At 39.9% G+C, this 23,481-nt stretch overlaps 1 protein-coding gene across 1 annotated transcript in view; it reads right to left on the bottom strand.

The window, feature by feature from the left end:
- Positions 1–2,046: 2,046 nt before the first annotated feature.
- The window catches only part of HIPK1 (homeodomain interacting protein kinase 1), a 90,461-nt gene continuing 69,026 nt past the window's right edge, over positions 2,047–23,481 (bottom strand). Inside the window, exons 11-17 of the mRNA XM_056558349.1 lie at positions 22,175–22,309; positions 16,537–16,679; positions 12,591–12,776; positions 10,500–10,712; positions 8,675–8,919; positions 7,516–7,649; positions 2,047–6,099 (exon numbers count right to left, since the gene is read on the bottom strand). Of these exons, the coding sequence (XP_056414324.1) occupies positions 5,602–6,099; positions 7,516–7,649; positions 8,675–8,919; positions 10,500–10,712; positions 12,591–12,776; positions 16,537–16,679; positions 22,175–22,309 (1,554 nt within the window). The 3' untranslated portion in view covers positions 2,047–5,601. The remainder of the gene's footprint in view (positions 6,100–7,515; positions 7,650–8,674; positions 8,920–10,499; positions 10,713–12,590; positions 12,777–16,536; positions 16,680–22,174; positions 22,310–23,481) is intronic.

The following is a 23,481-nucleotide window of genomic DNA, read 5'->3' as shown; positions in this document are numbered from 1 at the left end:
TTTACACTTGGAAGAATCTCACAGAACTCCTGCTGTGTGTCGCCTCTTCCTTACACATTATTTCTATGTACACGTATAAAATCAGCCACCTGCACAAATACAACTGTCGCAAAAATCATCTATTGAGAGCATGAATTACACAAGGTGGTAGACAACCTTTTTGGCAGTGTATTATTGACTTGCTAACGTTTCATTACCTTATCCCTGATTTTTAGAACTGCAGTAAACTGCAGGTGCTGGTAACTTATGGGGCTGAAACAAAGAAGCTCCTTAGGGAGAAGATAACCTAGTAGGACACCAACGTCCTGGGCGTTCTTATTGCGTAAAGGGGATGCACAGTGTAATAAGCGAAATGTACACACATTTGCCTAGAGGCATTGTCTTCTGGTTTCTCTTAATACTTTAAGCTGTGAGTATAACGTTTAATGTCTTGGTAGACCGTATGGAGACAGATGTTGTGCTGTGGGGTATCAGCACAAACTGTACCAAAGACTAGCGACTGTAGGACATATTAGATGGTGCCATAGACAGCTAAACACCCTGCGAAAAGATGGATTTGCCTAGTGAAACGCTAAATCTCTCAAATTTGCATTCACATGCGGTGATATGAACTACTGGTATCCTAGCATGGGCCCATCGTGCCAGTCTGCACAATACATTGACTACACTAAGCTTTCTTTGGTATAACATCCTATAACTAGCCTGTATATATAGTCTCACAAGGGATTTTACTGATTGACAAGCACAAAGGTCTGGTTATAGGGTGGGGGGTATAGAGAAAACAGGGAATGTCATTGCACGTGTGAATGAAATGATTCACTATTATAACCTACATCAACTGAGCAAGGATGCAAAATGCTTATTTACAACACTTAACAGTTTGTGTGCCTGTTAGAAGCAACAACTGCTTTGACGCACGCTAAAAGCATCGGTATGTTTACTACTAGAGGGGCAGAAATCATAATGGCAGCTCCAGAATATTAACCCAGCACTACGGTTCCCTAACCTTATCTGACGCTTGCGTCTAGGATCGAGGAATTGCTTCTATTCAAATGGGGCTTGCCAGCCCTACAATAAGGCAAGCATACTGTAAACTAATCACTACGTTGGCATTTAAGGCACTACATTGAGTGGACATACATAAACAAGATTTCACCATACATACCTGTGCAAAAAACTCAGATTTACTTTAAATATACTCACTACTATGCGAGTACATTTCATTTTATATATATATATATTTATTTTTTATATATATACTCAGTGCTACAGTGATCATTTCTAACTGTTTCACATACATTCCCACAATTTATTTTGGTTTACAAACAAAAGAATTAGGAGGAAAATAAAACTTCAAAACTAGGTGTTGTATATATATTTATATATAGTTATAAAAAAGGACCCCCACCCACTACACCAACCCCCATCCGAAAAAACTGACAGACACAAAAGTACAGATAGATTCAAGTATCATCACTAACAGTTTGGAATACAAAGACACTAATTGAAAACTTCAGAAGCATTGGAGGCTATTGCACCAATGCTAGAAAAGCTCTGTACTTTCTGTGCACTTTGAATCACAGAAAATACTTTGTTATGTAAAATATGAATACACCACAAATACAAAACTTCTAAAATAGTCTGAAATTCTGTAAGAAACTTGAAAATAAAAGGTTTTGCTTTTTGCCTTCCAGCTGTTAGCAAGTGGAAGAAAAATAATATATACGTGTGACAAAAGGCATGCTAGAACAAGTAGGAGTGACTACAGAGACCAATTTTCATGGCCGCATATCAGAAGATCATAAGCATGCATGTTGTCTCTTACATCTATAACACACCTGAAATGACAGCGTTCCAATCACATGGAACACTTTAAATTTCCACAAAATAACTACATATTAAAGTATAATAGGCATAATGTAATAAAACCTTCCTGAAAGATGGTCATTAGATATTAAACTTGGAAGACCATTCATAACCTATATCTGGGGGGGAATGTTAAAACTTCATGTTATACTGAAGTTCAAAAGCAGCAGTTTGAAAAAAAAAATACATTTTATGTGGTATTTTAGAAAAAATTGTTTTATCGTACACTAGGGAAAGCAATATTTTCAATTATATAAGGCTTTGTTTAGTCAACGGAAATCATATACTGTACCAGTAATACATTGTAGGAGCAGAGAATAAGTGCTCCAAGTGTGGGAAACCAAACTGAAATAGTATACATTAAAAGGATAGAATATATATATATATATATATATATATATATATATATATATATATATGCAAAGCAGCTCATTACATCACCTTTTCAGGTAATGTTCCCTGGTATCAGCTTAGCTCCTGTTAAGGAATATAAAAAGCTGATCGGGATTTTATGCCAAGCCAGACTACTCCCCAAAAGGGAAGTTTCTACCCATCTGCAGACAGCTGTTTCGGGGTTTTTGCCCCTCGTCAGTACAGAGCAGGGTGATCTGGCTTGGCTGGGGTAAGAGGCCTCCAGTAAAAAATTGTAGCTTTATTCCATAGATACAAGGACTACGTTTCTGTGGTCTCGCACCACCATTGTCAAGTTGGACTTGACAATGGTGGTGTGAGACCACAGAAACATAGTCCTTGTATCTATGGAATAAAGCTACAATTTTTTTTACTGGATACGCCGGTGTGCTGCAGTCAATTCCTCCTTTTTGCTGTCTATATACACACACACGTGCCTCAATGGTTACTGGCTAAAATAAAACCTTGTGTAGTTTGATCTTACAGTCATGTGTTACTTCCTTGCCATCTTAGAGGGCACCTGACATTATATTAATGCTCCCCAAACCAAGAGTCTGTGGGCTGGTCCCTGGTGGTTTCTTCCTGCACCATCAACCTAGATTGATAATTCTCTCCCTGTTTGGGTAAAAGAAGAGATCTATTAACCCCTTAAGGTCTAGAAGTTTTTCCGTAACCCTTTCAATTTTGCACCTAAAAATCCATATGATTGCTTATTTTTTGCACCACCAATTCTAGACTTTGTAATGATATCAGTCAGTGATTTCACCCAAAAATCTACGCGAAATGAAAAGAGAAAAAAATAAATCATTATGCGTCAAGATTGAAGAAAAACAACAATTTTGTAAATTTTGGGGGCTTCCGTTTATACGCAGTACATTGTTCAGTAAAAATGACACCTTTTTATTCTGTAGGTCCATATGATTAAAATGATACCCTCATATATAGGTTTGATTTTGTCGTACTTGTGGAAAAAATCATAACTACATGCACGAAAATTAACACGTTTACAATTGTCATCTTCTGACCCCTTTTTTATTTTTCCGCATACAGGGCGGTGTGAGGGCCCAATTTTTGCGCCGTGATCTGAAGTTTTTATCAGTATCATTTGTTTGGATCAGACTTTTTGATCGCTTTTTATACATTTTTTTATGGTATAAAAAAAGGGACCAAAAATACGCTATTTTGGACTTTGGAATTTTTTTTGTGCGTACGCCATTGACCGTGTGGTTTAATTATATATTTTTATAGTTCGGACATTTATGCACCCGGGGATACCAAATATGTTTATTTTTATTTACACAGTTTTTTTTTTTAATGGGAAAAGGGGGTTGATTCAGACTTATTAGGGAAGGGGTTAAATCATAATTTTGTTTCACTTTTTTTTGGCAATGTTATAGCCCCCAATAGGAGACTATAACATGCAATACATTGATTCAATACACTGATCAATGCCATTGCATTGATCAGTGTTTTCTGCATTCGATTGCTCGAGCCTGGATTTCAGGCTTGGAGCAATCGCCGATTGGACGCACAGAAGGCACCCTCCTGATGCATCCAAGCTGATCGGGACATTGCGTTTTCACCGCGATGGTCCCGATCAGCCCGACTGAGCTGCCGGAAAGCTTTCACTTTCAAAGCTGATTGCCAGGTCTAAAGAGTTAATTAGTTACTGATGGCAGGGACGGTGCGGGTATGATGCAAGCTCAGCTCCTGAGCTCACTTCATAACCCTGTTGCAGTGCCATATATAAGCGGCATTTTGCGGCAAAGGGTTAAAAAGGTGGAGAAGCCACTGGGGACCAACCGATGGCTTATGGTTCAGGTAGTATGACTGGTTCCTTTTTAAACCATAGATAATAGGAGAGGGCCGATGTAAAGAAGTAACACAACTGCAGTATTAGACTACAAAGAGTGTTTGTAGTCTGTAACCACGGAAACGCAGAAGTGTGCACAGGCGATTTATTCACAAAATGGTAGAAGAATACGAGCAAAATAGTATGCTAAAATGATTTGCATTCCTTACAAAAAAATATATATACACACACATTACTATCTGCTTTTTTTAAACTTCAGCATAGCAAGAGGTACAATTTAGAATAAGCCTATTTTATGATACACCATATGCATCACAGAATAGGGCAAAAAGCTCTAAGAGGTGAAACATTGAAGAAAAAAAATGTTCACCTTTATCCGCTAAGTTAAGGTAACAAAAGCTGCGATTGGCTGCTTGTGTACATCTGACTTATACAGAGGTGAAATACTGCGCAATTGTGCAGACGTGACACATACTTTTCTGGTTGTAAAGCTTTATAGGATCCTGGAAATTTAAAGGTCATTTACAGAGAGGGACGCTCGTCAAAGCAAACATTTTTGCATTGGTGCCAATGTAAGAGAGCTTACCTTATGAGATTACTTTGAGCACAGAAAACATTAAGTTTGATTCAAATGGTGCTAACCATATGCTGCTATATATTTTAATATATATATATATATGTCGTCTAGACGGTTCACGGTTTCATGCTAGATTCTTTAGTACACTACAGGAACAAAAAAATCAAATGAATATATCAACTTCCTTAAGGAACAACAACATTTTGCCACTTCCAGTAATGCAGCTAGATGTCACATGATTATTATTACATAAGAAACAAAAAACTAAAGAAAAGAAAAAGAAATAATTGCATAATATGCACCAGTGTCTTATGTATATCCACTGAAAGAAAACAATGGATTCTGCTGTGCACCGAGTCCAAAAAGCAGCTATTACCATAAAAATACTTTGTGGGAAGCAAAGAAATCAGTTGAAAGCACAGTCTAAAATAATATTATTATAATAATAACAACAACAATAATAATAATAAAATGTGAACAACTCATCCTAATAACTACGGATTGAAAGTATATAATCAAAAGCGTTATGAATACTTCATTTATCACACATAAAAGAATGAGCTTATAAGTTGAAAAAAAAAAATAAACTTAAAAAGAGCTAAAAACATTTGATCTACTATGCTAAGGATAAAATGCAGCAAACAGTGGATAATGTTATTGCAGTCCACAGCTATCCATCTTCAGCAGAAGAGACCAGACTCACTACCAATGCAGTTTCTACACTTAGGAAAGATGCTACAAGACACGTGATACACAAAACCACAGAATGAATTAACACTGAACAAGCTTAATGTGACTACAACAATGCAGTCAATAAGGAAGAGAGCCCCTTTTCCTCCAAGCGTGCTTCTAGCAAATCTTGCTGTATAACAGTCAAGTCTTGAAAAAAGGAAGTAAAAAAAAAAAAAAAAGGAAAAAGTTTCCAGATTCTGGATTATAGGTAGGAGTACTGGTTGATGTTTGTCGGACTCAAAGGATATCCAGTGTAGATTGCAGAACCCCTAGAGGCATTTATATAAGATTGGGTTGCAAATTGGTGTGGATACTGTGCAGGAGCCACGTTGGCAGAGGTCAGCAAGCTAGGTCCCACACTGACAGGGACCTGATGAACCAGAGTACTGGGATGGGTAGCATACCTTGTGTGCCTTGAAGAGCCCTGAGGGGAGAACAGATGAGCTATGGATGTAGTGGACCCCAGGGAGGCAGCAGTGGTGGGAGCATATGTGTACATATGAGGCTGGCTTGTTAGGTGGCTGGTGGCTGACGCAGCTGCAGCAAGGTGAGGGTGCACAGAAGAATGCAATGGACTACTGTGCTGAAAAGTGAAGGGTGCCTGAGAAATTGATGGGAGTGGAGCAACATAGGCCTGTTGTCTGCGAGGAGGAGGATTTATGCTTCTTTCTTGGGATACCATGGAGGTTAGCTGCTGATTCTGAAATACAAAAAAAAGATCAATAACATGAGTGGTGGTTTTTGAATCACGGCATATTCTGTGCACAAAAGATTTGTTTTCCAGCTTGCAAGTGCTAGAAATTTAGCAGGCAAGAGAAAACCAACACTGAATGGGTGAAAGTTCACAGTGAACCATTTTCTTTTCCTTTAATCCACCATAAAACACGACCTGATGGGTGCAGGGAAAGAATAATCTCCCTCATACTGGAAGATATTCAAGAGTCTTCTAGTATCAACTGGTTTTTAGTTAATCAGTTTCCAGATTAAGAGAGAACAGAGTCCAGTACAGATTAAGGTTTAATGGATAATTCATTTTATATAACTTAGGACATCAGGGATGCATTTCCAACATGCATAGTGCCTGAAATGCGTCATTCTATGAGGTCCTGTGTTTGGCACATGGATTTTTAACTCCCTTATGAGTATTATTTTTTGCTCCTCATCTTCTAATAGCCATAATACTTGCAATTTACCACCTACCAATCCTTATGAGGGCTTTTTGTGAATCTTTTTTGGTATTAAAGTGACCAAAAATGAGTAAATTTGAACTGAACAACAATCACCGCATGGTTTCCTTAGCATTATATTTTAATAGTTTGGACATTTCCCCATGCAGTAATACCATGGTTTTTTTTTTTTTGCTGACATAATTTACAAAAAAGAAAAAAGGGGAAAGGTAGCGATTAAAATTTTTTATATATAAGAGGCTTATTCAAAAATGTATCTATATTTTTAACTTTTTGTTTAATGCATACACTTAACAATTCTGTGCCATAGTATAGCATTGATCTATGCTATCGGTGCTTAACAGTTTGCCGAGGCTGCCTGCAAAGTAGGAGTGCCAACTGGACGGAACAGAGCTGGGCAAGATACCTCAGTCTGTCCTCTCGGCTAATTGGGACACTGCAATTTCACTATATTTGTCCCGATCAGCATCCCTGAGCTAATCCGCAACTAATTTCAGCACTTTGTGCCATAATCAACTTTGATCGCGGTGTCTTAAGAGTTAACGGTAGACATCACCCTGATTGGCGATGTCTAACATTAGGCATTAGATCAAGCTGTTATAAAGTGCACCCAGCAACATGTACGACAGGGGTTCTTAAAGGGTTAATATGTTCCGAGACCTGCTGTGAGGTTTAATCTAACAGAGTGTGCAACAGAACTTGCTTCCACCTGCAGCTGTCAATCAAATCCGACCCTTACACTGCATTAGTTTATGTAGTAAGAGTCAGATGAGGCAGTCAGCCGGGAGTAAAGAGACATGTCAAACATTTTAAAGGAAGTGGCCCAGAGGCAGCATTACATTTCTTTCTTCTCGGTTCAATGTGAATGAATCTGATCTACAGACATCTGTGAACTGAATAAACCCCTGATCAAGACGGAAGCTGGTTACCTGACTGAGGTTGAGGGGCTGCACTCCATTTACCATACGGTGGGATCGATAGCTTGTCTGGGAGATGCAACTATTAGAGGATTGTCCACTTGAAGATGAAGAGGTTTTCACTTTACCAGAGTTGCCTAGAATACCTGAAAAGAGAACATTTCAGATTAGAGAATTACTTTCAGATTTAACAAGCCCAACAAGCCCCAATTTGTTGTTCAGGTACTGTTCCCCCTTTCATTGCACCCCATGGTTTCTTTTTATTTTTTTATTTATTTTTTTTAACCTTATTTTATTAAACTAATTGAAGATTATAAAATCTATCTTTTTAAAAATGTTGGCTACTTTGTGTCCCCAAAACAATTGCAATAGCTATATTTTGGCACAAACAGCTAATAAGTGGTTCTCCGCTTGATTGACGTGTCATCACTTTGCTCAATGAACAGACGGAGCAGATCTATGACGCAGCCCGTCAAGCTAAGGGGGCATCGCTGCCGGCCGAAGACACTGGACTCTGTGAGAGGAGCTCCTCGCCCAGGTGACTACCTACAGACACGGCGTTGAGCAGTTTATAAGTTCATATCCTCACCATCCCCCGCAAGCCGGAACACCCCTGGGGATGGTGAGGATAAAGATTTTACCCTATATAACGCTTTGCCAAGCGTTATATTGGGTAAAAGCTAAGGATTGGTTCCCTTTAATTGTACGGCCACAGAAATTACAGCAGTAGAATTAAAAAGTGTGTGGAAACAAAGCTGTTTTCCCGATTAATTCATTATGGGGAAAAAAATTAATAAATAAATAGAATGTATTATTCTGAGCTACAAAATTGCTGTTTTGTAGCCTAAACAAAACTGTGCAAGAACAAATCCTAAAAGTTATCGCCTACGCCTAGAATAGGCGATAAGTAAGCCCCAATCAATCACATTCCTATGCTTCCCTAGTGGATGGGCACAGCAGTGCACATGCTTGGCTACCTTTACTTTCATAGAGAGTACAGGGTAGAGTGGTGGATGAGTGTGTGCTCTGCTGCTCCATTCACTCAGTGAGCAAAAGGACTCTGTTCTTGTGATTTACACCTCCTAGTTCTTACCAATCCTATTAACAGGTGATAACTTTTACATTTGGGGAGACCCCTTTAATGTGCAAAATGAATGGAATAGTAACATACCTGACAGCTGGTTGTCCAGACCACAATCGTGCGGCTGCATCTTTAATGGAGGGACAATAATTGTACGGGAGCTGGAACTGTGTGTGTGGGGGCCTCTGCCACCCGGGACTTCGAAAACACTGTTTACTCCATTAAGAGTAGAAAGTTGGTTGGCCAAATATGGACTACTGACAGAGGAATCAGAATCCGGAGAGTCATTGACTGTCACATAGCTGATCACATTAGACCTCATCTTCATACCAGAGCTAAAAAGATTTAAAAAAAACAAAAAAAACATACATACATTATATTAAGTAAGTCAATCAATTTTGATGAAACACTAGGTAACAATTTTTAGGCAAAATCAATGTCGTAGGGCTGTATTTTTTTTTCTTCTAATTTTTCATATCACCCACTGCTGATCAGAGGGAGCCAAAATGAGAATGAAGAGAAGGTAAGCAACCTGTAACTTGCCTGCCGCAAATATGTTCTCATCCCTCACACCTCCCTTTCCTCGTGTCTAAGAAAAACCTATTTCTGCAAACAATAGGTTTATTGTATTGTAATACTGACTTAAAATCAGCATGATTCGAATGATAACAAATGTGTATGCTTTTTTACTATTAAAACAGAAAAAAAAAAAAAAACGGGGATGTGTTTTGATTTCAATATAATTATATATATTTATATATTTTTTCTTATTTATTTTCAATCACATTAAATTCACTTAACATGCTTAGTAGTGGAGCTGTCTGATAATTACTAAGCTGGGGCTGAAAGTTAGCCTGAAATATTACTAATCATAACCCCCATATTATTACCCCAGTACCTATCACCACAGGCGTAGTAGGAAAAGACTGGCACCATCAGGCTTGCCGTGTCAAAAAATGGAACTCCAGGTCAGGGGGAGTAGCAGGCTAGAATTATTATACTAAAAAGGGCAAAAATAAATGGCTTCCCACTCTGGTAATGGCAGATGGCTGATTTTAGTTTTTTTAAACTAGCTAGTTATTGTATAGAGGGTGTTCTTCCCAGTTGCATCGGCTACCGTAAGCTGTTGTAAATTGCATGAGGGAACTGGATTTGCCACTGTTTCATCTGGCAAGTCCTGGTCCTCCCTTCAAACTTATGCAGCAATATCATAAGTTAATAAGATGGAGTAGGGGATGCTATAATAATGGCAGCTCCTTTGAAAGTCATAATTATCAAAACAGTACATAGGTATAAGAAAGAAAAAGGACTTACACAAATTAAGTCATGTAGCTTTAGAACATGATTTTATTAAAAAAAAAAAAAAAAAAAAAAAAACTTATTGGAGACAATTCCACCTTAAAGGGGTACTCTGCTGCTAAACATCTTATCCCCTATTCGAAGGATAGGGGATAAGATATCTGATCGCAGGGGTACCACTGCTGGGCCCCCCCCCCAGTGATCTCCTGCAGCACCAGGCATTTTAAACAAACGCCGGGTTCCGGCGGCAGTGGTCGTGACGTCATGGCTATACCCCCCTCCATTCATGTCCCTGGGAGGGTGCGTGGCGGCCGACCCACCCCCTCCCATAGACATGAATGGAGGGGGGTGACACCACGCCCCCTTGTGACATCACGATCACCGCCTCCGAGCGTTCTAAACAAAAAGTTCTGAACATTGGAGCACCAGAGTACACCTTTAGGTGTAGCAGTAGGAGTTTTGGCTCAAATCAAATTCCGAATGATGTAGTGACAAGATGCACCAGTGTCAGAATTATTGGTGTTAGGACAAAGTGTGAATGAGAACGTCAGCATCAAGTGGCATGAGCAAAATATTCATTCTGAGCTTTTAGTCTATTAAAAACCTCCCATCTCACCTAACTGGCTTGTACTTGCTGTCCTCTTCTTCATCTGTATCACTGCGAATTGTGATGACACTCACAGGAGGGCTCGGCGTATCAGGGATCACTATGGGCTGTCGCTGCTCTTGGAGTGGGAGAAGAGGGTTGTATGAAGTGGAGGGATGAAGTGGGCTGCTTCCAATCAGCGAATATACTTGGGATGGGATGATGTCCAAAGCAGACAAGGTCCTGCAAAAATGTTGATAGTCAGGATTTTACACAATCTTAGGTAAACAGAACACATTCCTAAATCTAGGTGTTTTTGAAGCTGTTTTCTGAAAAATTTGAAGCCATGGGGGGGGAGTGGAGAAGAAGGTTAACTAACAAACCTTTTTCCCTGCAGCGCCCCCTTGAGACAAAAAAAAATAAAAAATAAACATATTGCTCTTTAAAAATTGCAATCCAGGACTTTCTGGTCTTCAGGTGAGACTGGAGAATTTGTATCAAAACTAGTTAAAAAGACATTTGAAGCAGTAAAATCTCCCTCTTTTGCTGTTCCTTCCTCTGCCTGTGTCCGGATGTGATGGTTTGACAATTCTTGCTCTAATACAGAAGAATGCAGCCATCTTGTCATCCACTGCAAACACTTATACTAACAAGTAACTATTCTGGTCTCATTAGGAGAGATGAGGATCACCTACTGATGTGTCCCTTGCAATGTGAAGGTCTCTATCAATTAATTCTAATCATGATGCTTACCTTAAGATGGGGAAGGCCTAGAAAAAAAAATTTAATAACTAGGAAAACCTTATTTTTTTTCCAGTTTTTATTTTTCCCCACTGGAAAAATTGGAAATAAAAGTGGAGTGTAAAATATTTAGAATTTTAGACCTTCATAGCATTAATATTGTACATGGAGGTCTTGCACCCCTCGATCTATTTATGCCTGTACACCTACCTGCTTACCCCTAACCATACATGGAGAACTATTTGTAATTCCGTAACAGTGCCTGCCTCAGCTTCTCTTAGCCTAGAAAATCTCTATAAGTTCTCCAATGTCACCTTGCTAAAGATGCCGAATGGCCTAAGAGGACAAATCTGACTATTGTCAACTTTTTATGGCATTAATGAACATGACAGGTGCCAAGTTAAAGGGGTACTTCAGGGAACACAGCTTATCTCTTATTCACCGGCTAGGGGATAAGTGCGATAGCGGTGGTGGTGGGGGGTGGTGGTGGGGGGGGGATGGGGGGTTCGGGGGTTTAATGCTGGTTCCCCCCCCCCACAATCTCCTGTATGGGACCTACCTCTCATGCAGAACTTACTATTTAGCAACTTCTCCCCTGAGCGCTCCGACCCCCAGCTTCACAAAATCACTTGTGTGACAGCCCATTACTCCTGTTAGTGTCTAAAAGGTGGGGACCAGAGCATTCAGGAGTGCGGTAAGTTAAACAACCAAAGACAGGCACAATACAGGAAATCGCATAGGGGGTCTTAACGCTGTGAATGGGGCATAAGCTGTGTTTCCCGGAATACCCCTTTAATCTACTGTTGGATTTCTGGTTGAAGACAAGTGCTGTAATTTAAAAGTTGTTCATGTCAAATGACAGCTCTGCATCCCATTAATGGAAGCTCAGACATGGCCGCAGATCATGGCAGAGATCGTTCACTCATTTTGTCTGATTTGTAGTTACAATTGTCAGCACAGACATCCAAAACAACAACCCTTAGACCAACTACGAAGGACAGGTTGTTCAAAAATCCTTAACGTATAGCCAGCTTACAAGTCTAGGTTGGCATCACAATATGCTTAGGGTGCCCAAGAACAATGGTTCACTAATAATCTGGGCCATACGGAATTTTCATGGAAGATTCTCTAACAAATGAGAAAGTACAAAAAGCCAACTCGGAAGAGTCAAAACACGTCCAAGTTGGACAATGGATGTCAAGGAAAAGGTTTCTATCTACACTACTGACAGATGATTTATTTGGGGGGGGGGGGGGGGCCTTACTATACTACTGTTTCTGACCCTCGTTATTTGGTGTAAAATACTTGATGTTTGGTAACCTTGTGTGAAGTATGAAATAAAACATGATGACAGTGGGTTTTTAGTGAAGCAGCCCTTACTTGGCATTATTCTGTGCTTGCTGTGGCTTGTTTTTCTTTGCCGACACGTTTCCATTTTGCTGCTGCCGAACAACATGAGCAACCCCAACGTTTAGAGGCTGAGCTGCAGCTAAGGTCACGTGATTGGCAAGTAATGATGGCTGCTGCATCAAAGCGCTATACTGGTTTCCATGGGAATGTGCATTTCTAATACAGGAAAGACAAGCATACTGTAAGTACATCACCCTCCACCATTTCTAAAGCATAACATATAGGTTTTTATTATTTCTTTGAACATCTTAAATATGTGACTTTTCAGGCTGCACCCATTAAAAAAATGTAAGGCACCTCACCATAAAAAAGGGCACTCCAGAGCTTAAAAATGTATCCCTATCTACAGGATAAGGAAGTGTTCAATTGCAGGGGGTCCAATTGCTCCAAGCACTATGGAGATACCCAAATACAGACCTCTGGCATCTCTGGTGCTCCTATAGACAAATCATGGACCACATGTAGTGGGAAGAGACTGGCACCATTCTAGAGATAGTGGGATTCCCACAAGGTCAGAACTTATCTTTTATCAACAGGATACGGGATAAGTAATTTATGTGCTGGATATACTTTAATGATGCCGAGTGATCACATCTGAATAGGTAGAATTTTTATTTTTACATGTAACCAAAGACAATGACCCTGATTTACCATTATGAACCCAACTTTATTTTTTTAGCTTGTGGATCAAAATGTGGCACATTGCGCCACAAATTCTAGTCTAGACAAAATTTGTGTTGCAATGTGGCAAAATAAACCTACAAGCGCAAGAGTGGATCATGCAAGCCTAAAACATCATTCCACACAAATAACCCTCTTCAACCCATGACATACATGCATGTCAGGGGATGGGCTCGGGAGTCATGTTTGCGCCGTAACCAATAGATGCCTGCTGACATAGGCAACAGACATCTGCCGGTAATGACGGACATCGGAGATTGTTCTAAAATCCACCTGTTTAAATAAAACAATAAATGCGGGATAGCAAGCTTGGTATATATCGGAAACATATTGACACATAGAATAAAGTCAGTTTTACTGTATTGTGAAATTATTGACAAACAAAAATCGGGCAATTGCGTAATACATGATATGATGAAATAAAGTGTGCCAATGAAAAGTTTAACTTGTCCAGCAAAAAATAAGCCCTAACACAACTTTGTCAGTGAAAATAAAAAGTCCCAAGAAAGTGAGGAGAAAGAAAACTTAAGCCAAGGCATCAAACACATCAAGTATATTAGTTTGATGAGAGAAGTCCAGGACGGTTAAATATTAGTGTCAGATCACAATTTATGCAATATATATATACCAAGGGTGTGCTATAAATGCATTTGTTGTGTAGTTTAGAGGTACACAATGAATTCAGAACACCTTAAATAGATAGATAAAGTGTATGTTTTACCAAATATGTTCAAGACTACATCAAAACAAAATGTTAATTCAGTGAAAGGGTCTTAAAACTTTTCAAATGCATAGTATATCGGTATTATTTCTTTAATTACACAGTGACATTCATCATCCCTAGACACCCGTGTTGCATAAACTATTCTGCAAGGTAAGTCTTTTTGCCATATGCCTCTAAATGAAATATAATGGCAGACTATATTCCACAAAGTTTAAAAACAGGTATTCAGATGTATACCTGCCACAAAAAGGCCAAAAGGACACTAGGCCCAGATTATAAGGATGTGTGGCCTATTTATACATATGATATATGAGCAAGGAACCTTCCCAATGCATAATGTAGTGAATTAAGAATTCAGCCTAATCTTCTAGGTTTCCATACAAAACTAATGTATAAGCAATACAGTGGGATATTCTTTAGCATAGAGATTATGTTTATATTATATTGTTTATATTACATTATATTTATGTAGCAAAAAAATCACTTATCTTCTCGCCCTCACAAGTTTAACATTTTGCTAGATACAATAGAAAGTAAGGCAAGCTTTGTAAGGCATGTTCAGCATATATGTCAGGAAAAGGTCTACGTTTTATACTTCTGTGCAATATATTTGTTTTATATATACAGTCATGGCCATGAATGTTGGCACCTCTGAAATTTTTCAAGAAAATGAAGTATATCTCACAGAAAAGGATTGCAGTAACACATGTTTTGCTATACACATGTTTATTCCCTTTTTGTGTATTGGAACTAAAGCAAAAAAAGGGAGGGAAAAAAGCAAATTGGACATAATGTCACACCAAACTCCAAAAATGGGCTGGACAAAATTATTGGCACCCTTAACTTAATATTTGGTTTTACACCCTTGGAAAAAAATAACTGAAGTCAGTCGCTTCCTATAACCATCAATAAGCTTCTTACACCTCTCAGCCGGAATGTTGGACCACTCTTCCTTTGCAAACTGCTCCAGGTCTCTCTTATTGGAAGGGCGCCTTTTCCCAACAGCAATTTTAAGATCTCTCCACAGGCGTTCAATGGGATTTAGATCTGGACTGACTGCTGGCCACTTCAGAACTCTCCAGCGCTTTGTTGCCATCCATTTCTGGGTGCTTTTTGATGTATGTTTGGGGTCATTGTCCTGCTGGAAGACCCAAGATCTCGGATGCAAACCCAGCTTTCTGACACTGGGCTGTACAGTGCGACCCAAAATCCGTTTGTAATCCTCAGATTTCATGATGCCTTGCACACATTCAAGGCACCCAGTGCCAGAGGCAGCAAAACAACCCCAAAACATAATTGAACCTCCACCATAATTCACTGTAGGTACTGTGTTCTTTTCTTTGTAGGCCTCATTCCGTTTTCGGTAAACGGAAGAATGATGTGCTTTACCAAAAAGCTCTATCTTGGTCTCATCTGTCCACAAGACGTTTTCCCAGAAGGATTTTGGCTTACTCAAGTTCATTTTGGCAAAATGTAGTCTTGCTTTTTTATGTATCTGTGTCAGCAGTGGGGTCCTCCTGGGTCTCCTGCCATAGCATTTCATTTAATTTAAATGCTGACGGATAGTTCGGCTGACACTGATGCTCCCTGAGCCTGCAGGACAGCTTGAATATCTTTGGAACTTGTTTGGGGTTGCTTATCCACCATCCAGACTATCCTGCATTGACACCTTTCATCAATTTTTCTCTTCCGTCCATGCCCAGGGAGATTAGCTACAGTGCCATGGGTTACAAACTTCTTGATAATGTTGCAGAATGTTGCCTTGTGGACAAAGGCAAATCTAGATCTCTGGAGATGGACTTGTAACCTTGAGATTGTTAATATTTTTCCACAATTTTGGTTCTCAAGTCCACAGACAGTTCTCTTCTCCTTCTGTTGCCCATGCTTAGTGTGGCATACACAATGCAAAGACTAATTAAACTTCTCTCCTTTTTATCTGCTTCCAGGTGTGATTTTTATAATGCCAACACCTGTTACTTACGTGAGTTTAAAGGAGCATCATATGCTTGAAACAATCTTATTTATTATTTCCACAATTTTGAAAGGGTGCCAATAATTTTGTCCAGCCCATTTTTTGGAGTTTGGTGTGACATCATGTCAAATTTGCTTATTTTCCCTACCTTTTTTGGTTTCATTCCAATATGCACAAAGGGAATAAACATGTGTATAGCAAAACATGTGTTACTGCAATCCTTTTCTGTGAGAAATACTTCATTTTCTAGAAAAATTTCAGGGGTGCCTACATTTACCGCCATGTTTGTATACCATACGGTTGTAAACATCACCCATCAAACATTGATTGTATAGAAAAGGAAAGTGGTTTTACACTGCGATTCTGCTTTTTTAGCAAGCAAAATCTAGCTAGTCAACAGTACCTAAAACATGATTGAAGCATAATGCTATTTAACAGAATAAAGTTTGGTTATCTAAATAAAAGCATTCATCAACAAGCTGCGTGTCATTTTCTATTCCAGTTGTAAAATTTACTTTTTACCATTTAGGAAAACTTACCTCCAGTCTGTGAGCTGCTGGTTACTTCCAATAGTTTCCGGAATGACGGTTGTTGGCTGAACAGAGTTGTGAAGGGCGACTCCAGGAAGCTGCTGCCATGTGGATGGCAGCAATATCTGCTGTGTTCCACCAGGCCATGCCTGCTGGAAAACACAAAGGAGGGAGAAACACTTTTTTTTTAGTTTACTTCAAAACAAAGTATGCGACCCTATTGTCTTCTAGATATAGGATTATCAACTTGCAGAGGAAAGGTTAAAGAATAATAGTTGAGCAGATCAGATGGAATAGGTTGTGCTGCAGAGCAAGGTATGTGACCAACCTATTTACTACAAAACTCTATATACTTATCTCTACATCTAAAGCTAAATATTTCAATTATCCTATCATGGTAAAATTACCTATGTATATTAAAAAATTTAAAGCAGTACTCCAGTGCAGGAACACTTGCCGCCTTTCCAAAGGATAGGGAACAAGCGTTTGATCACAGGGGTTCCAACCGGTATAAACGTCCTCTCCATGTATCTCTATGGGAGAGCGGGTAATACCCAAATGCTGTAACTCCGGCTCTCCCATAGAGAGTGCTTGTCGACATGTGCAGGAGATCGCGGGGGTGTCAGTGGTTGGACCAATGACGATCAGGCACTTATCCCCTGCAGATATGGAATAAGTGTTCCCCATTAATAAAGTCTCCCGTGTTTTACAAATAAACCTGTGAAGAAAGGGAACAGGCTGTTCTCTTAGACACAAGGACCAATGGCTTAGATAGCAAGTGTCTTCAAACTACCTCAAAGTAGTCGTCCCACACTCCTGTCTAACAAAGTTGTCAAAGGAGGTGGTTAACAATCAAACCTGCTAAACCAACATAACCGATGCAATGAAGGTGCGTCTGGAAAAACACTTGAACCACTATTTATGGAGCACTACAATTAGATGATTACTTGGTGATGCAATGAGCTCACTGTCAAGGATACAAACGTGCCACCAAGAGACTAGTAATCTCATGATTCTACTTAATGCATCAGAGACAGAATCAGACTCCGCCCCTAGACATCTTATCTGTTATCCAAAGGATAGGGGATAAGATGTCTGATCGCAGGAGTCCCACCGCTGGGGCCACCCGCAATCCCCCCTGCAGCACCCACTTGTCATCAGCTGCCCGGAGCGAAGATCGTAAATCATTTTTCACAAGGAAAACAGTTTGTATTGCAAATAGTGTAAGAACCAAAAGGCAGAGATTTGCCTTAAAGGGGTACTTCGGTGGAAAATAATTTTTTTTTTACATCAACTGGTGCCAGAAAGTTAAACAGATTTGTAAATTACTTCTATTAAATATCTCAATCCTTTCAGTACTTATCAGCTGTTCTATGCTCCATCGGAAGTTGTACTTTCTGAAATTCTTTTCAGTCTGACCACAGTGCTCTCTGCTGACACCTCTGTCCATTTCAGGAACTGTCCAGAGTACAAGCAAATCCCCATAGAAAACCTCTCCAGCTCTGGACAGTTCCTGAAATGGACAGAGGTGTCAGCAGAGAGCACTGTGGTCAGACAGAAAAGAACTGCTGGTGATGCTCCTTGGGGGATAGTGGGGTAAGCAAGAGAGCAGAGACAGTGTTCCTTGGGCATGTGATGGTTCAGGAGATAGACATAGCTTGGTGTTTTGTGTGGAATTTATGGTAGCAAGCTCTCAGATAGGAGCAGACTCCCATTGTTAACATAAAGGAGTAAGCACAAAAAGTCTGCTCTTTCATGAATTACATCACTAGTTCTCCACTTTTACACAATCTTTACTAGTTAGAGGGTTCTTTGACAATAGGCAGATTAAAAAGTGTCCCTAGAAATTAGCTGTAACCTGGCAAAACACGTTTAATTTCCCTCGGCGCCCTCACAGGACATATTTTGATTGATGGGCCATCTGTGTAATGCAGAGCTGGACAGGTCCGCAAGAGACGCTGTTTGTAGCTGCTCTACACTCTGGCCGAAGGAATGGGATCCTGAACAGAGGACCCCCTTTATTAACAGGATTTCCTAATAGGAAATATTAATATGAACAGAAGTTCTCCTGATTGTACAATCCTCTTAACTGTGAATCTACATATTCCAAATATAACAATCTTTTTGGGCCAGCTTAAAATGAACCTGTTATCACTTTCATGATGCCTGAACCAAAAGTCATCATGGTAGTCCTCCTGTGGCTTCTCCCTGCCCTGGGCTCTCTCCCAATACCTAAACAGGGAGAGATCTATCAATCCTGGCTGGTGGGGTAAGAAAAAGGTGCAGGGGACCGTCCTAAAAGGTTCCCTTAGGGCAGTGATGATGAACCTATGGCACGCTGAGCCCCCTCTGTACGCACGCGGCCACAGTGGCGAACCAAGGGGGGGGGGGGGGGTGCCATGACTCACACGTGACCAAGCATCATTGGGCGGGTAGCTGTGCTGCCTCTTATCTGGGGAAGGTGCTGCCCTGAATCCCCGGCAACTATAAAAAGGTACCAGCTGGGGGTGGGAGGTTGTCTAACCTGGAGGTACTACCTGTCTAATCTGGGGGTACTGGGGAGGGTCTAATTCTGATTTAATTGCTGTGACGGCACTTTGAGGGGAAAAAAGTTGGCGTGCAATACGGTTTGGGCACTTAAAAAAGGTTCGCCACCACTGCCTTAGGGTCTATTCACACATACAGTATTCTGCACAGATTTGATGCGCAGGATTTCAAGCTGTGTTCAGTCATTTAGTTTACATTGAAATCTGCAGCAGAAAATCCTGAACATCAAATCTGCGCAGAATACTGTACGTGTGAATAGACCATTAAAGTTACCATGGTGAATGCAAGATACACACTTACATAATCACTTTAGCTCATGTGCTAAATACATGAATACAGTTTTGCTTTCTATTACTTAGTGTTTTAGTTGGGCACAAACCATGTAGTGCAGCACATCCCATATAACATTTACAGGATTCAGAAAGGACTTCTGCAAGTAACAAATCCCTGTCTTACAATACACTGGTCCAGGCAAGGTATGCAAAGCAAAAAATAAACTTAAAACCCGAAGGAAGGAAATCAAGTTTAATAAAAAAAAAATGTTAAATCACACCATGCTTCTTTCCAATAAGCCAACACCTGCACAAGACAAAGCATATAGTTTAATACAGAGCAAGAACTAACATCCCAAATGTGATGCAGAGATCTGGCGTTCCAAGCGACGAACTGCTTTGACAAAGGGAAGGACAAAATATGCAAAGCTCTGCAATGGAGTAATGCAAACTTAGGCAAAGCGGTAAAAAAAAAGGCAACCTAATCCATTGGCAAGCTAGCTTGTACACTAAAGGTGAGCTACAGTTAGATTACTAGATAGACAGAAAATCTTTGGAATGTATAGTGACATAATACAGAGTATCCAGGTACAATTTGGTGTAAGTGTGGTCCGGCATATCTGAACTACTCCAATCTGCAAGACAACAGGCCTGGGGTTTAACCCTGCTTGCTCACATCGCATGACATCCAAGAAGTTTTGGTTCTAAAATTTTACCTATAGGTGAGGTGTCGCTTTACTTGACTTGTGTACGAAGGAAAGCACAAACATTTTTTCATGTATTTACAGCCTGAGGAACCCCTTCTATTTTTAATGAGGGCATAAGTAAAGACAAAGGTAATCTTATTAAGATCTTAGGACATCAAACACCATCCAAGTCTTTTTTATGGAGTGTTGTGGCCATAGATATTACATCTTCTAGTCCAGTAAAGTCCATAAATAATGCCACTGAACAGTCAAGCAGTGTTTGACCAGTTATACTTGAAGAGCTCATAACTCATTGTAAAGGAATTTGATCCATACGGAGTTAATATTTACTCATTCGTGAAGTATAATTAAGGACGTCACCGATATATGCAGTATGGAGTAACACCATGTAATTCAGCACTCTCTTATAGAGGTCGGTTTTGTTGGTGGAGTTTCACAACCACAAATACCAAACATTTGCTCTCTCCGAACCTAAGTTGAGCTCACCTTTAAGTTCAAACAAGAATTTCAGCATCTGTGGAAAAGCAATGTCATTGAGGGTACAGAACAAGCTCTTTCATTGATTGGGTTAATGGCTGCATAAAGATTTGGGGGTATGTTGGTTAAAGGACTGCTGAAGCCATTGATTAGAACTCCATAAAGATGAGTCAATGCTGGAGTAATCAGCAGCGCACTGTTCTTCAGGCATTTGAAAGGTTAAAATTTGAAACAAGCAAGTAAATAAAAAAGCAACTAGAATTTCACTTCTGCATGCAAAGAAGCGACTTCCGTCATGGCCCAGTTTGGAACTTCTGCCATAATTCATAACCGGATGAAGGACTTGACCTGGCATCTGCCACTCTACAACGATTTAGGGCTTAGAGAGTTGTCTCACAGGTTAATGCTGCTCTCCTCATATAAAATGTTTTTGGAATAGGATGTCACCCCTTTGTTTGGTCAGATGCAAGCATAACACTTGGCTCCTAGTCATACGTTTTATCATACTTGTGGAAATGTGTAAGTATTATACTGGTCACCTCAAGGCAGCAACGCACATGCTTCACATAAAACTAATATATGGTCATGTTACATAAGTGGGGATCCTTATTATCCATAGGCAGATTCCAGAGTTCTAGGTGACCAATGTGTCCACATCCTCTAGTTTTGGCGGGGACAAAAAAAAATAAATAAATAAAAAAAGTATTTGCTCGATTATAAGTCCATTTTTTTTTCATCCTATAATGAAGGTCGTTTTAAGTTTGGGCCTTAAGGGACAAGCCGGCAAAATGTATTACATGCTTACCATGCGGCAACGGCCTGGCTCCTCCAATGCATACCTCACAGCAGTGCCTAGTGCTGGGACAAAGTGACATCAAGTGAAAGATCACTTCCTCTCAGCAATAGGCACTGCTGGGGGGGGGGGGGGGGGGGGACACTGGAAAAAGAACCCAGGTACAGCAGAGAGAGGATGCAACCGGCCAGGTATACGTGAAAAGGGGAAGAATGAAGTTCCTACCCAATCCCATCAATTTCATAGGGGACATTGAATGAGGGGATTGGTCATGGAATAGTCTTTAGGCCTTTTGGTTCTTTCTTTCAATAAGATCCAAAGTTTGAGGGGGTTGTCTTATAATCGAGCAAATACAGTATAGAAGTAAAAAAAAAAAATGCCACAAACTATAATAGCTTTACTTCATTCCAGCCTTTAAGGAATCTATACCTATCTACTGCTGTGATTATATGGCTGGAGTTTAGATTGTGAATCAGTATGGGATGTCAGTAATATATATACCTTCAGACACAACAGTAGGAAAGATTCAAAAGGGAAAAAGCCGCTTTGTAGGAAGCAAAATTGTAATTTAGCCCCTCATTGGAACTGCTGCTTTAAAGAAAGCCAGGCTGAAACATAAGAGGCAGACAGCACCGTGGCAATCATTTAGGAAAGGAAATAAAATGGAAAAATAAAAAAGGTAGACATTAAGAAACGAGCCGCTTAGAATGTTGCAAGAACACAGCCACAAGATGGAGCTCATGCTTCCATGCTCTTCTGAAACGTTCTACGATAAGAGGAAAGGAAAACAGAGAAATACATATATGAAGAAGGAGGCTGTTAGTGTACACAATCAAGTGAAACAAAATTACCAGTACAGCAGCAGTCTGTTCAACTAGCGCCGGCCGCCCGGCTGCGCAGTTCAGGGTAAAGGGTACCGCATACTGCGGCGTGATGGTGGCTACGTGTGGATGAAGAGTTGTTACCATTAGTGGGGTACAGCTTCCCTGAAACGTAATTAGGAGGTGAGTGAAACAGTGTACTTATAGCAGGATATAGGCTTTAACAGTACCACGAGAACTGCCACGTGGAATGCTCTAGGTGTGGAAAAGTACCATTCCTGCAAATGCTTCTTAAAAGATCACCACAGGAACATATTTAGAACTACCGAGGGCTTGCTTATATGGATTTTAGGACTGGCCATTGCATGATACGGGCATTCGCTTGCATGGAGGTGCCTAGGCCATGGCTCTTCAAAATGCTAATTTCCAGAAATTATGTAATCGATAACTTGCAGGGAACTTGTCACCATAAAAATGCAGTGTGATCTCCCAGCAGCATGTTCAAGAGGAGGAGTCGAGCAAATCGATATATAGTTTTGGATGAAGAAACTTAGTATAACAAGCAACTTATTGGTTAAAAACTCCTTATGTTCTGGGCTTAGTAGTGGATGGTGCTAACCAGGGATTGTAAGAACCATTTGTGTAAGTGTTTATACAGATAGCTGACAACAGCAGATTAGGACCACCTACCGGACTCCTAAACACAGAAATAAAGGAGTTAAATAAAAGTCTATACTTAATCGTTTCCATAAAGCTTAAATTAAAGTCTGCTCTCTGACATCTTGCTGGTAGAACTGCACATTCAATGTGACAGGTTCCCTCTCATGATAAAAATGTTTAGATCCTGTTGTATTCACTCTAAATGTATATTCAAGATTAGCAAGCCTACGGTAAAAACAGCCAAAACGGACGGCTCTGATGTCAATTAGTTTAGTCTGCATAAATTAATGCCGCTTTTAAAAAAGCTCCAGTTTACTGTAGGTTATAAAAAATAAAAAAAAGATGGGAACCTGTCACGAACAAGCAGTCTGGTCTGACAACACAAGCATGTTGGAGAGCAACAGGAGCTTAACAGATTAATATATAGGGGGAGATTTATTAAAACCTGTGAAAAGGAAAATTTGCCCAGTCACCCATAGCAACCAATCAGATCACTTCTTTCATTTTGCAGAGGCCTTGTTAAAAATGAAAGAAGTGATCTGACTGGTTGCTATGGGCAACTGGACAACTTTCCCTCAGCACAGGTTTTGATAAATCTCCCCCATAGTTTATTGAAAAATACACATTATATACTTTGTGTTTTATTCTTTTAATCTCTACTCATTCTGGGTTTAGGA

The sequence above is a fragment of the Hyla sarda genome, chromosome 2, assembly GCF_029499605.1.
Source record: "Hyla sarda isolate aHylSar1 chromosome 2, aHylSar1.hap1, whole genome shotgun sequence".
NCBI lineage: Eukaryota > Metazoa > Chordata > Amphibia > Anura > Hylidae > Hyla > Hyla sarda.
The sequence above is the reverse complement of the archived record's forward strand: the minus strand, read 5'-3'. Positions and strand labels throughout refer to the sequence as shown.